Below are 12923 nucleotides of genomic sequence, written 5' to 3'. Positions count from 1 at the left end.
CAAGAAAATCTATCGACCCTTAATTTTCTATGATGTATTTATAAATGGGTGTGTCTGTGGTTATGTTTAAAACTCAGGCTGCAGGCAGTAATAAGCATTTTGGAAGAAGGGAAATCCCTGTTAAAGAAACAATATAGCAAGTTATTGAAATTACATAAGCAAATTGAAAGTCTTAAGGAAAAGATGGAAGAATAGGCTGGCTGATTAATGCTAAGTTTAAACATGAAACTATTGTTTCCTGTTTTACCAAACTATGTTTGTAATCTTGAATAGTTTTAGCTTGAAAAAGAAGACAGTTTTGGGAACATGGCAGAAGAGGAAACCCAGGGAAATATATAAGAGCTCTGGAGAGATTAGTCATCTTTGTCAGTGACGACATTTTCTCGATTATTATTATGTAGAGAGCTGAAATGGAAAATTGGAAATGGGTTATCTGGAGAAACAGATAAAAGTGGAAATGGAAATGGGTGGAAGGCTTATGAGCATTTGAAAATGTGCAAACAATGGAGTATTCGTTGATAACCACATCAGCTTTATACCAGAATCTATGAGAGGAAGCACTTCTAGGGAAAGCATGAAGGAGGTTAAGCTAAAGATGGTATTAAAGTGGAAATTTGAAATTACTCTTTGAAATCAGAAAAGAAAGTGGGGAGTAAGAGATCCTGGCTTGATTAAAAGGGTCTCAGGGTTTCCACTGAGCCTTGTTAAGTTACAGAGACTGTCGTACAAAAATAAAGATCTTTTTCCATCAGAATATTGCTCTTTAAAAACCAAACCAAATAAAAAAACCCCTCATAGGTGCACACAGAGAAGAAAAGTGCTAAAGATGTGCCCAGTGCTTTTTAAATCCCCAGTAGGGAAATAAAACTATTTCATCTTCATACATGTGCGATTTGTAAATTGTGTCATTGTAATATACTTCAGGAGCATTAGAGAATTCTCATTCTTAGAACTCTTAAGAGCATTAGTGGCAGGGTTTGCTTGGGTTTTGATTATGCTGGCAAGAGGCTCCTGGTTCTTTCATGCAAACATGAAACTTAGCTGTAATTAACAGGAGACTTGTCCCACTGGGGTGTGTGCTGCTGGAATGGTGTGTCTATTGGAATGTAGAATGAAAACTTCAGATAGCAGCAATTTGTAAAGATTAGTACAAGACTTTATGTGGAATTTAGTTATCTTAAATGCTTTAAAGACTTATTGTTAAGTGATATCAGATTGGGTAGGGGAAGAAGGAAATGCTGTGAAATAGAATTGCACAAATCACACTGTAAGTACTTGGCATGTGTGTGTTTATCTATATATGTGTATAAAATATTATAATGAAACTGCTGTGCTGGTGGGCTACTACTGAGAAGGTCAGTCCACGTCCCCTCTACATCCAGCCACATACTCCTTTCCTTTCTGGTTACAATGGACCAAGTGATTCTTCCGTTGAGAATGAATTAGTTCATTGACTTGATCTAGCAGAAAATTATTTATTTGTGAAGTTTCTGTTTTTCATTGGAGGATTAGTTTTCCATCATGTCAGTTCATTGAACCAACTCATCCTGTACCCACACGCTTGCCAATTGTGATGTAAAAAAAAAATGTTGCAGGAGCAAGCAGCTAGGATTTGGATGAATGGAGCAGAAGCACCCTTTAGGTAGCGGCTGAGAGGGTTTGGAAGTAACATCCACAACACCTTAATGTTACATTTGTTGTAATATTTGTCTTGTTGCTGGTTTTTTTATGTCACTATCCTTTTTAAATTTTTATAAAATCTAGTTTTCTGGGATTTTAGATAATGTGCTGAATTCTTTTCAGTCATTACAGGAAACAGGATAAAAATATTACGCTGTAGTTGGTAGATATGAGCAGGGTTCACTACTTCTTTCAAAAAGGTAGAGAGGGGAAACTGCAGACTAATGAACTTTATCCTAATACCACATTAGTGAAACAGGCAAAGAACTGCTTTGGTGAGCTTTCACTTTCGCCACTTCAAGCTTCTGTCACTTTTTTTCATTCATCCTTCATGTTCTGTTCTCCTCCTGCCTTTGCTTCCCTGAGCATTCTTGTCTTCAGTGCCTGTCAGTGCTGGCATGTGTGGGGAGCTGGGCTCATTCAGTGATCCCTCTGAAGCCAAGAGGTGGTTTTGTTTTGGTTTTTTGTTGCCGTTTGTGTGGTTCACTTTCAGCCAGATCCCTTCAGTGTTGATCCTTGGCAGGACCACGTGTTGGGTAAGGCTGAGACTTTCCTTTCATTGTTGGTCTAGCTTTAAATTAGCTTGAATCATTAGGCTGCTGTCCCTGAGAAACTACATCTCAGAGTAATGATCCTGAAGGCTTTGACTCGGTTATAAAAAGAAAGCTACAGCAGCTTTACAATATTCCCTTTTGTTCCAGCTGTCTACCTCTTCTCCTTGGAGATTACCACTCCTGCAGCAGCGTTGCCAAAAGGGCTGTGTGCCTGCATCTCATCTTGCTGTGTATCACAGTCCTGCAGATTCATGCACACCAAACTTCCCTGGATTTTCGGCTAGCGCACTGAATTGCGGGTGGGAGCAGCTGGGGCATGTGTGTGCTCCCTCCTGCCAGCTCTGCGTGGGGCAGGAACCTCCTGCAAAAGGAGAGGGAGGAGACCTGAGAGCAGTGATGCTGTGAATTGCCTCAGTGAGATTTGTCTGAACTTGTCGGAGTTTCTTCTTATAGCTTCCAAACTGATTTATTTTCTGCATGGCAAAAGTCTCACAGCTGTCTGCTGCGTTAACTATCCAGAAAAGTGAACAAATGATGAAATGAAAACTGACACAATTATTTCAATTAGTCAAGACTAGAGAAGGCTTTGGAGCATTTCAGAGAAACCTCCCAGAGCTGGGTAGAGGGGCACTAGGGCTGTAAATGAAAATAATCTGTTGATAAATGCACAGTATTTTTAGTGAAAAGAGCAATTGCAGTGCTCATGCAAACTGCTGAGTGAATTAACTGTGGGATTGCTGGAAAAAGGCCAAGATATTGCTGCAAGGAACTTTGTAGCATCGTAGCATTATTTATCTGAAAAGCAGACAGAATATTAGAGTATATATGGAATGAAATAAAAAGTCTTATTTATTGCCTTAAAGCCAACAGTAAGTGGAATACATCCTTAATAAAAGTGTACCTCACTATACAAAATCAGGTGAAGCAGAGCAGAAATACAGATGGTCCTGTAGTTGCAGTATAAATGATTAAGCTCATAAAATGATTTCCATATGAACCAATCTTCAAAAAGTAGGGACAAATTGAGCAATCTTTTACTCATTTTGGTAGTTGGTTCTTATATGAGTGCTCCAGTTGATTTAAATCTAACTACTTAGCAGCGTTCACAAGTTCCCATTTGTCAAAGCCTTGTGGTTATTTAAGATATTATCATCTGTCATCATCCTTTCACCTCCCTCATTTTCCTCTCCCCTCTCACTCTTGCTGTCACAGCTTATGCTGGTGTTTCATGTGGATTTGAGCTGATCCTCTGCTCCTTCCTCTCTGCAGACTTGGAGAGGATGGGCACCCCTGGCAGAGGGGCAGGGGGAGGGCTGGCAGAGATCACGTTAAAGCGTCAGGGAGCTAAAAGTTCTATTTAGCTGTGGTGCATCTGTGAGATTTTGATGGCTCTAGGACTTGAAAAGGTTTAACTTACTTCAGATTTTGACAATAATTCTTGAAATTCCTGTTGGGCAAAGACTATTTGACAGGATTTTTAAAAATTGTTTTAAAGAGCAATCAGCCTTCAGCAGAAATCTCTTAGAACTAATAGGAAGTTCATAACTTGACTGAACAGGAAACTGAAATATATGATGGTGTAAAGTTCATGGCAGGATTTTTGAACAATTTGTAATGATTTGAAATTATTTGGAGGGACAGATCCCCAGTGTGAGCTCAGAAATCTTGGGAGCTTTTGGGGTGGTGGTACTGGTGTTTGTTTTGGAAACCAAGCTAAAACATTAAATTGTTGCACAGTAATTATTTCCTGAGCTGTGCAGTTCTTGTTTTACATTTTTTGCTTCTGTATAACCAGCAAGATCAAGAGTATTAGTTATTCTTTACAAGATCTCCTCCAGTTGTTACTGTGTATTGTAATTGCATAAAAAGAACAAAAGAGCATAAAATTGATGTATTTTTTTCCAGATTATTTTCCTGTAAGTATTAAAAGTGTTGAGCATCTGAATCACATTGTATACATCATGTACTCTAAGGAGTATTCTCTAATGTCCTATAACCCATGCTTTGTCTGCAAGGGCAAATGCAAAGTTCGCTTCAGTGTTGCTGGTGGGTGATGCTGATGGGCATCTGCACTGGTTGGCCCTGATGCCCAGTGAGATTTGGTAGGCACACAGAGGATCCTCATGCCAGGCCTGTCTCAGATATTGGCTCATGGTTTGTAAGTTGGAGAAAGGGGTCGAGCACCACATAAAATTGCTATTCCTTTATTTTATAAAAATCTCTTTCAAGTATGAAATGTGTGTCTTGCATGCATGTCCTCTTTCATAACTACTGGAGTCAAGAACATAAAATTGATGGGAATTGATGGCTGAAGATGCATGCTTATAAGGCATTGGCTTCCTTTAAAAAGGTAAAAATTGACTGTTAATATGCTTTAAATTTTTCTTCAGTGTCACTGAGAGAAGTTATTTTGGTTGAAAAGCTGTTGTCTACTGCATTTCTTATCAGTGGATACTTTCTCTGAAGATAGAATCTGAGTCTTGTAGCATCAGTATATAAAATCAGAATGATTAATAGCTCAATTACTTAACATTAATTTTAGCACTTCTTGCCTTCAAGCAAATGCACACAGCCTGTGTCACGTGCTGCTCAGTATGTAAATAAATCGGTTGTTTCAGGAGCACTTCTCTGCCTCTAGAAAGTGTGATGGGAGTATTTGCTCTGTGTGTTACACATAGGTTGAATTTATAAAAACACTCCATTGCAGCTTTAGGTTTTAGGAAGAATCACATTTCATTTGTTCTATGTTATTTACAGCAGGAATTCTTCTATTTTCTCTTCTTTAGCGAGTGTTGAAATGCAAATCTAGAGAGCTCTGAATTTCTTACACTCAGAACCATCTGGGCTTCCTCCTATATGTGAAATACAGTTAAAATCTGAACCAAACACTTCAAAAGGAAGAAGGCTTTTTTCTTCAGAGAAGTCATATGCTTTAAGCTAATCTGGTGATGCCTGGGGGACCTTTGAAATGTTTGTAATTGCCAGGACTTATGTATTGAGTGAGAAACTTGGGTTCACACGTTGTGTTTTGAGAAAGTGAAATGTGTATCACGGGGGCTTTTAATAGACTGGGCCAGTGCTTGGACTAAATAGTACAGACCATTGGGTCTCCTGACCAGCAAAACTTAAGATCCATTGTGTCAAATTCTAAGGAATTTTGGTGGTAGATAATGAAGACTGTACTGATCCAGGAGTTTGATTTTACTTTTCTGTGCTAGGTCATGGGTGGGTTGAACAGTTCTGCTCCTGCTGGCGAGTTGCAGTTTGCTCTGGCTGTGACATTCTTTTCAAGACTGAAATTGGAGTATTTTTGAAAACCACTAGTATTCCTTAAAAATACCTATTTCAAAGGCAACACCAGTATTCCAATGTAACGTGGAATGATCCGAATGGTTTTTACTGGAATTTACTGACTTTTAGAGCAGGGCAGTCAACTTTAAAATGTAGAGAGCAATATTCCAGAAATCTGATCAAGGAACTGTATTTCAGGTTGAGAATAATATCCATTTCTGTACTTGGAAAACTTCTGCAAGTGTTTTATGATGTGGTTGGAGTTCCTAAGTAGAACTGCCAGGACTGATGCATCACTACATTGGAAATGCAAAAAAATTTGCATCTTGAAACTGTGGGAAGTTTTTCCTTCATGTGGGTTGGGAGAGGGCAAGAGACCAGACCCAAAGTCCTGTCTCTGTCACTTTTTTATCAGTTAGATTGTAGTATCTGATTTATCCTTCCCTCACAAGCCTCCTCACTTGCTTTAAGGAGCCCTTTTTGTTTATCAGATTGGAAGGAGTCCTGTCTGACCTCTGTGATCTGTCAGTCATCTATTAGGACACCTCTGAAACCTAAAGGTTATCTTTGATGGTTGAGCTAATGATGCAGCTTACAATGACACTAAGAGAAATCATGCAATTGCAAGCTTCTATAAAGCTCCCCTAAATAAGTATTTCTGTCTTAATCATTTCAATAATTTTAGTTTTATTGTGTGTGCCTGGGGGGTAATAGTTTAGTTCATAGCTTTGCCTATATTATTATCTTTATCGTCCCTTCCCATTTGCCACTGTGATATAAAAATTGATTTCTTGAATCTGTTGATATATTCTATTAAGTATTTTTGATGAGCCACATTGATAAATGCATTTTAAAAACGGTGTGTTTTTATTATGAGGTTGGTTTATTTTTGTTAACCAGACATAAAATTTAATTATCCCTTAGTCTTATTTTATTGGTACATAAGCTTGTGGCACTGAGAAGAGTAAGACACAACTAGAAAGCATGACACCGGAGAGGTAGGAAAGGGGTGCAGCAGTGTTCACTTCGAAAGTTTTCTTTCAACCCAGTATTAGACTGGAAAAAAAATGGGTATTTGTATCAGCATATTGTCATGCTGAAAAGGCCAAAGCTTTCACTCTGCTTCAGGGTAATGAGTTGTAAGGGTTCCTCACAAGTGCCCATCCATGGCTAGTTCTTTAATAGATATTTAATGCTGTACTGCTGAGTTCAGCTGTCCGGGAGAGAGCTGGAGATGGCAGTGACCACTTTTACAGTTTTGAGGGTTTCTTTTTCAGCTTGAGTGAGTAGTAAGTTGAGTAAGATGGCAAAAAAAAAGAAAAATCAATTTGATAAACCTTAAAGGAAGTATGTTCAGTGCCTAACAGTCGTATTTCTCTGTAAGTTTTGATAGAGGATTTTATTCCCCCAGACATCTCTTTGGATAAGTATTTTGGATCTTAAAATCAGGTTTGGGGAGGCCATTGTCAGGAGCAGGTAGGCTGGTAAGACTTTGTAAGCTTCACTTCTGCAGGCCATTCTCTGCAGTTTTAGTGACAAAAAGGACTGAGCTTACCCTGGGATTTTAAGAGCACATATTTCTAATAGAACTTGGCAGTTCAAGGGCTAGAGAAGCATTTTAATCTTTTGTGCCCACCCAGTCTCTATACAAATGTAAATATGTCTGTCTTTAACAATTTGCCAAGAAATGTGGTTTTAATTTGTTAGCAGCAATCCCACTCCCTGCAGCTCTTTCAGAGTCGAGTCGCAAGTCTGGCGGTGCTTTGACGTTTTTCTCTGTCATGGTGTCATTGTTTATATGATGTCTGCTTCTGCTGTCCTCCCTTTTATGCCTGGAATATTTTTCTTTAATTATTTCACTGCCTAAAAGGAATTTGGGATTACTAGACAGGATGAGAGCAGATTAGCTTTTTTTCTTTCTTTAACAAGTCCTGAAGTTCCCATAGGAAATAAATAGTATTCCCAAAACAGACAGTGTGTTTTATTTTTTTTTAATTAACTAAAATTATTAAGTCTAATAAAGAAAATAAAGGAAGTATCACCAATAATGGCTGTGTGTCTTAGTAGTATATGGAGTGCCCATTGTTGTTATTTATGACTCTCTTTGCTTCTATTGTGGACTTATTCCAGCCTTAGGGAGTTTACATCACTCCTAATAGCAAAAGGCTCTCTGGTTCCCACAGAGTCTTTCAAAGACTGACTCATATGCCTTATGTTAATTGTTCAGCTCTCAAAATACAGCACTTACAGGGTGTGGTTCCGAGGGGAAAATCTACTGTACTTAGAGGGCATGTTCAGAAGTGTTTCACATATAAATCATTTTGATTTTTACTTTTTTTGATGCCTTAACCCTTTCTGTCACGGCTTTGTGTGATAAGTTATTTGAAAGCAAAACAAGGGGTTGATGACAGCGCAGTGAGGGAATGTGTTAGCCCTGCAACTTGGGGCCATTAACTCCAGCCTGACTCAACTCACAAGTGCCATGACTTCGTCATCCTTGCCTCTCTGCAGGGTTTGCTCCTCACACCGTGGCAGGACCATCCCAGTCCTGCAGGGTTCGGAATCGGATGCAAGTTAGAACTGGGGTTTATTGCTTATCTGCAGTAGGGCATACGTGTGGACAGGACTTATCCCCAGTCTTCCCCTGGATTTTGTACTAAGGGCTACTTTCCACACATTGCAACAAGAGTTGCCTTAGTGGGCTGCTGATCCTGTCCTGGTCGGTGTGTTGGGGACTGAAGAAAATTAACAGAATTAACCTTACCCGGTTCCACCCAGCAGGAACTCAGATGGGCTCTCTGGCCAAGTATGAGTGCTCTCCAGCTGCTTTGATGCAGGATGATTGTGCAAGATACTTCAGCCTCCAAATTGTGTGACTGTTACTGGAAATCAAAACAGTTTCTACAGACTTTACAGTCTCTGCCTTCTCTTAAAATTAGCAGAATGCTCAAGTATCTTAATAGTATTCCTGTCTTTAATAGCTTACAAAGTATGATAATATATTTAGTCAAATTAGGGGAATCTACCTCCAACAACAACACAAGCAGCAATTAATCCCTGAGATTAAACTAGTTAAGCTTGATTTCTGAGGTTGGGATCACACTGCATGTATGCTCCATGTGTTTTCTGCCTGCTGTAAGCACACTGGTTGCACCATGAGTGGACAGAGCTTCATGCATCGCTCAGTGCGCACACTTGTGTAACTTGTTTCTGAAAGGAAGGCTCAGAACAGCTGTAGTTTTTTAAGTGCCAAAATGGCTTTGCTTCTTTGCCTGACTATGCTCCTTCTGCTTGCAAAACAGGAAGCTGTTTTCACTGGCTATTTCTTCTGGAAAGAGCATGGAGGTCCCCCCACCCTCTCCTTTAAAACAGAAATAAAAATGGACAGGGCTTAATCTCCCCTAAGTGACAGGTTCCCGAGGGGTGTTCCAGGCAGGGGTCATGTACAGGCTTTGGCCTTGTGCCTCTGCTGGCTTTCTCTGTGTCCCTCAGTTCTTCCATATCACCTGGTTCCAGTGCCCTTGCTTCACCAAGGAATGGGCTAAAGCAGCACTCTCTGTGTTCGGGGAGCCCCTGTCAGAGGCTGCATCGTGGAGGCTGAGGGAGAAAAGTGCTGTCAAAGACAAAGAGATGCACAAAGCCTCTTCTCTTCTTCACCACTTCTTTTTCCTCTCCTCCATAGCCTCGGAGATAATACTTTTTTGGAGTGTGTAGTAGTTAATAGTGAAATCAGCAAATGGCCCTTCTCTGATTGAGATTGTTTCCTTGTGAAAGGAAGTGCTCACAGCTTGATGAAAAAGAGCATTTTCCTTCCCTCCCGCTCGCCCCAACCTCGTATTATATAAAAGGATGGTGCTGCTGTTAGCTGAGACCAGAAAGAATTCCCCTGTTGTCCTGTAGTAGCCAACCACTACAAGCTGCAAGCGTTTAAATGTTAGAATTAAAAGTTTTAACCCTTGCCTTGTTCAATGAGCAAATAATGCTGTGTATGTTTTTTTGTAAGTATGGAAAATTATGGGAATTCCTCTGAGAATAAGTGTATAGACCACTGCGCCAGTCAGTCTCTTTAGAAAAAAAACTGACAAGCATGCTCCTGTCTGCAAGAGAGATTCCTGGCATTTGTCACAGTTTGAGCCACAAAGATGTCAAATATTTGCCAACAGTTTCCTCAGATGGTTTGGAAAGCTACATCCTTTACATTGCAGTCTTGTTTGTTTGCGGTGTATTTTAGCATACAAAATATGTTGGTTGGGAGTCAAGGGGAGGGAACTGACTAGACTCCCAAATATTAAAAGATTAAAAATAATTGTTTCTCTTAGACTGCTCAGATCAAAATAATAAAGAACAGCTGTAAATCTTAGTATTAGAAATGAAGCTTTCTGTTGAATAATCATAGCTTGATGTGTCATGTTTTAAACCTGTATTTTTTTCTGGAGCAGAAAGAAGAACTTTCCAGTGGGACGTCTGAGTATATTACTGAATCTGCTGAGAACAAGAAGCTTGAGATTAGACTGAGTGAACAAATAAAGCAAGACATCCTGAAAAAAATGTATGCCACTGTTCTTTCTAAGCTTTTGAATTTATAAGTGGTAAAATTTGGTTTGGTAGAATCTAGCTTATGTAATAAAATTTTAAATAATATAAACTACTTTACAAAAGATTGTTTTGAATTACTGAAAGATTACTGCTGTGGTGTGGATAAGCACATAAAATGATTGTTGTTGTTTTTTACAGCATAGAGAAAGCTATTACAACCCACACAGATATCACACATAGCACTAGGCAGAGTCAAAACAGGCTGTTTTTCCTTGAATTAAGCTCTCAGCCAAAATAAATATGTGATGCTTGAATTGGGTGAAAAACACTTCACAAATACTTTTTTTTGTTAATTTTGAGCATCTGGATCATTGATCACAATTAAAGAATTGTGATGGAATGGATGGGGAGGGTGAGCTGATCAGCTGAACATGTTACTGCTCCTTGTGGTACCAGGACACCATTCAGTCTTGCGTGAGCTCCCAGCAGCTCCAAATCACCTGTGAAATCAGGGATTTGTTGTGAGCCCTGGCAACTTTTCTTTTTACCCGTGTTGTCTCATCTGTGTTGTCTTTAGAAGTTAGATTAGCTTTGGAGCTGTGCCAGCTCTACCTGTTTTGGGTGAGCCCTCTTTGAGAAGAGTTAGATACACTGACCTGGGAGTTACTCGGCAGCAGCTGGGCAGCAGAAAGTGGTTTCGGCTTGGGGCCATCTCTAGTAACATGTTTGGACTTAAAGTGCAGCTTCAGTACTTGGGCATAACGTTCATCTTATGGGCTGTGTGAAATCCAGATCCATAGGTACCACACTGCTGAGGAGTGTTTATGTACTCACACTCCATCAGCTCCCTTGTGATGCCATTTTCCTGTATAATTCCTTTTAGAATATCATCTACTTGCATTACCTAAGTCCTTGCCAGATGAATGGGCTTGATACTAGATGAGTGGTGGTTAACTTTAAAGTAATGCTTTGAAATGTCCTGGGAAAAATTCCAGAGGAACATTCTAAAATAGAGATTAGGAACTCTCACACAGAGGCGCACTTGCTGCCTCTCCCCACCTGCCCCCTCTGTCCTGTAGATATGCATTATGCATGTGGATATATGGGAATGGTTTGCAATCATTTAGGCACTTAGGAAATGCTATTTTATCTAGCCGGTTCAGAAAGGAATTCAATATACTTCTGCTCTGTTGACCTTTAACATCTGTAATGAATCCAGTTCTGCCTCTTGGAAAAGAGTGTGAACTCACTCCTTCATGGCTTAGTCATTAATAAATAGGGTTCTCCCCTAGTGCAGTGGAAAATCAGATGGATAACGCTTGATACTATCCACACTAGACAAACGTTGCTGCTTGTCAAGATGATATGCAGGGATTTTTTCCATGTTCAGAAAGAGGGTGGCCCAAGTGGTGTTTCAGAGTTGGAAAAACGGTAGGTGGAGGCAGTAAAGGTTCTTTTTTCTTTAAAAAACAAAATTCCTTTTTATTGCAGTGTGAAGAGGACAAAACCAAGGAGAAGTAGTGCAAGCAAACCTCAAATCAGCAAGGACTCCAAGAAAGTGTATCTTGGCTTGGGGGACTCGCAGACAGAGAACAGAAAGAACGACTGTCAGACTTCCCTCAGTGCTTGGTCTGATGTCAAACGTAGGAGTCCAGGCCTGCTGAAGGACTGCACAAACACAGCTGAGAGCACCTTGGAGCTTCCTGCGTTAGAGCAGAGAAATTGTGTTAATCAGAGACAGCCAGATGATGTTCGCAGCCAGCAAAAACCTCACTCTCTGGAGTGGTTGGAGACGAGTCTTCTACTCGAGAACCCTCCTTGCAGCTCTGAGTCAGCGCTGCCGGCTCCAAAACAAAGTCAGAGAGTGACCAAAACACGGGCTCAGCTAAAGACCTGTGGTTCAGAGGAAGAGTTGGAGTATTTCACAAAAGTGTCCTCCGAAGGGACTCCTTTAACTTCTATCAATACAGAAATTAGTAAATGTGATGATAATTGTTTGGGTCCGTTCCTGGAGGAGAAGACACCCCTTAATTCCAGGCTGTTTTCGAAGCAAGACATGACAAAGACTGTGGCTGACAAGAAATCATTGAGAAAAAACCTCTCCTGGTCTCTGTCGGCGATCAGCAGTGGAGTGCAGGCAAGCCAAAATGAGCCAAGCACAGCCACTGAAGAGTTGCCTGCAGTGCCAACATCGTGTCTAGAACTGCACCCTGTGTCTTCAGAGGAGCTTTCCCAAAAAAGAAAAAAAGAAGTGGAAAATGGTCTCAGGAAGTTAAAACTGCGAAGGCTTAAAAAGTCACAATCTGAAATATTACCTTGATGGCACAGGTGGTCAGCCAAGTTTCTGCATAAGCAAATAGTAGGTAGCGATTCAAAATGATGGAAAATAATATAAATACAAAATCAAAATTAGAGAACGTTAAGAAAATTTTGTTAACTAAGGATCTTAGTCATTTGGAACTTTAGTAATGATAATCCTTTTAAGTCTTTAGGAATTAGACATTATTATTGCACAAATCAGCGTCATATTTATAGAAAGAAATACCTCTTATAAAATAATATTTACTAAGCAAAATTTTATATTTATGCATATTCACTGCTATTAAAAAGTCCTATCAGCTGGTGACAGCAAAAGGTAAAACCCCTTGTGTGATCCGTTAGTTAGCAGCTACAGTTATTTGGTATCTTGCTTGTTTCTGAACATGTAGTTTATTTTAGTAAAAATTAACCCTTTCTCTATATTAGAAAGTTTGTGGTTACTTACTTGATCTTTACAACAATAAAGCAAATTGAGGTTATTTAAAATAAATCTTGAACCAGGATTAATAGCTGATGATTTGAGGCCCACTTTTTCAGAGAAGT

At 39.7% G+C, this 12923-nt stretch overlaps 1 protein-coding gene across 5 annotated transcripts in view; it reads left to right on the top strand.

Moving 5' to 3' along the window:
* LOC121674725 (SLX4 interacting protein) overlaps window positions 1-12889 on the top strand; it is a 72120-nt gene extending 59231 nt beyond the window's left edge. For all 5 annotated transcript variants that reach the window (XM_042049276.1, XM_042049275.1, XM_042049279.1 and 2 more), the window contains 2 exons: window positions 9965-10074; window positions 11553-12889. In XM_042049276.1, coding sequence (XP_041905210.1) covers window positions 9965-10074; window positions 11553-12381 — 939 coding nt within the window. In that variant the 3' untranslated portion in view covers window positions 12382-12889. The remainder of the gene's footprint in view (window positions 1-9964; window positions 10075-11552) is intronic.
* The last annotated feature ends 34 nt before the right edge of the window (window positions 12890-12923 follow it).

The sequence above is a fragment of the Corvus kubaryi genome, unplaced genomic scaffold, assembly GCF_017639235.1.
Source record: "Corvus kubaryi isolate FWS band 111438036 unplaced genomic scaffold, C.kubaryi_AGA036_p1.0 70, whole genome shotgun sequence".
Classification (NCBI taxonomy): Eukaryota; Metazoa; Chordata; class Aves; order Passeriformes; family Corvidae; genus Corvus; species Corvus kubaryi.
The sequence above is the reverse complement of the archived record's forward strand: the minus strand, read 5'-3'. Positions and strand labels throughout refer to the sequence as shown.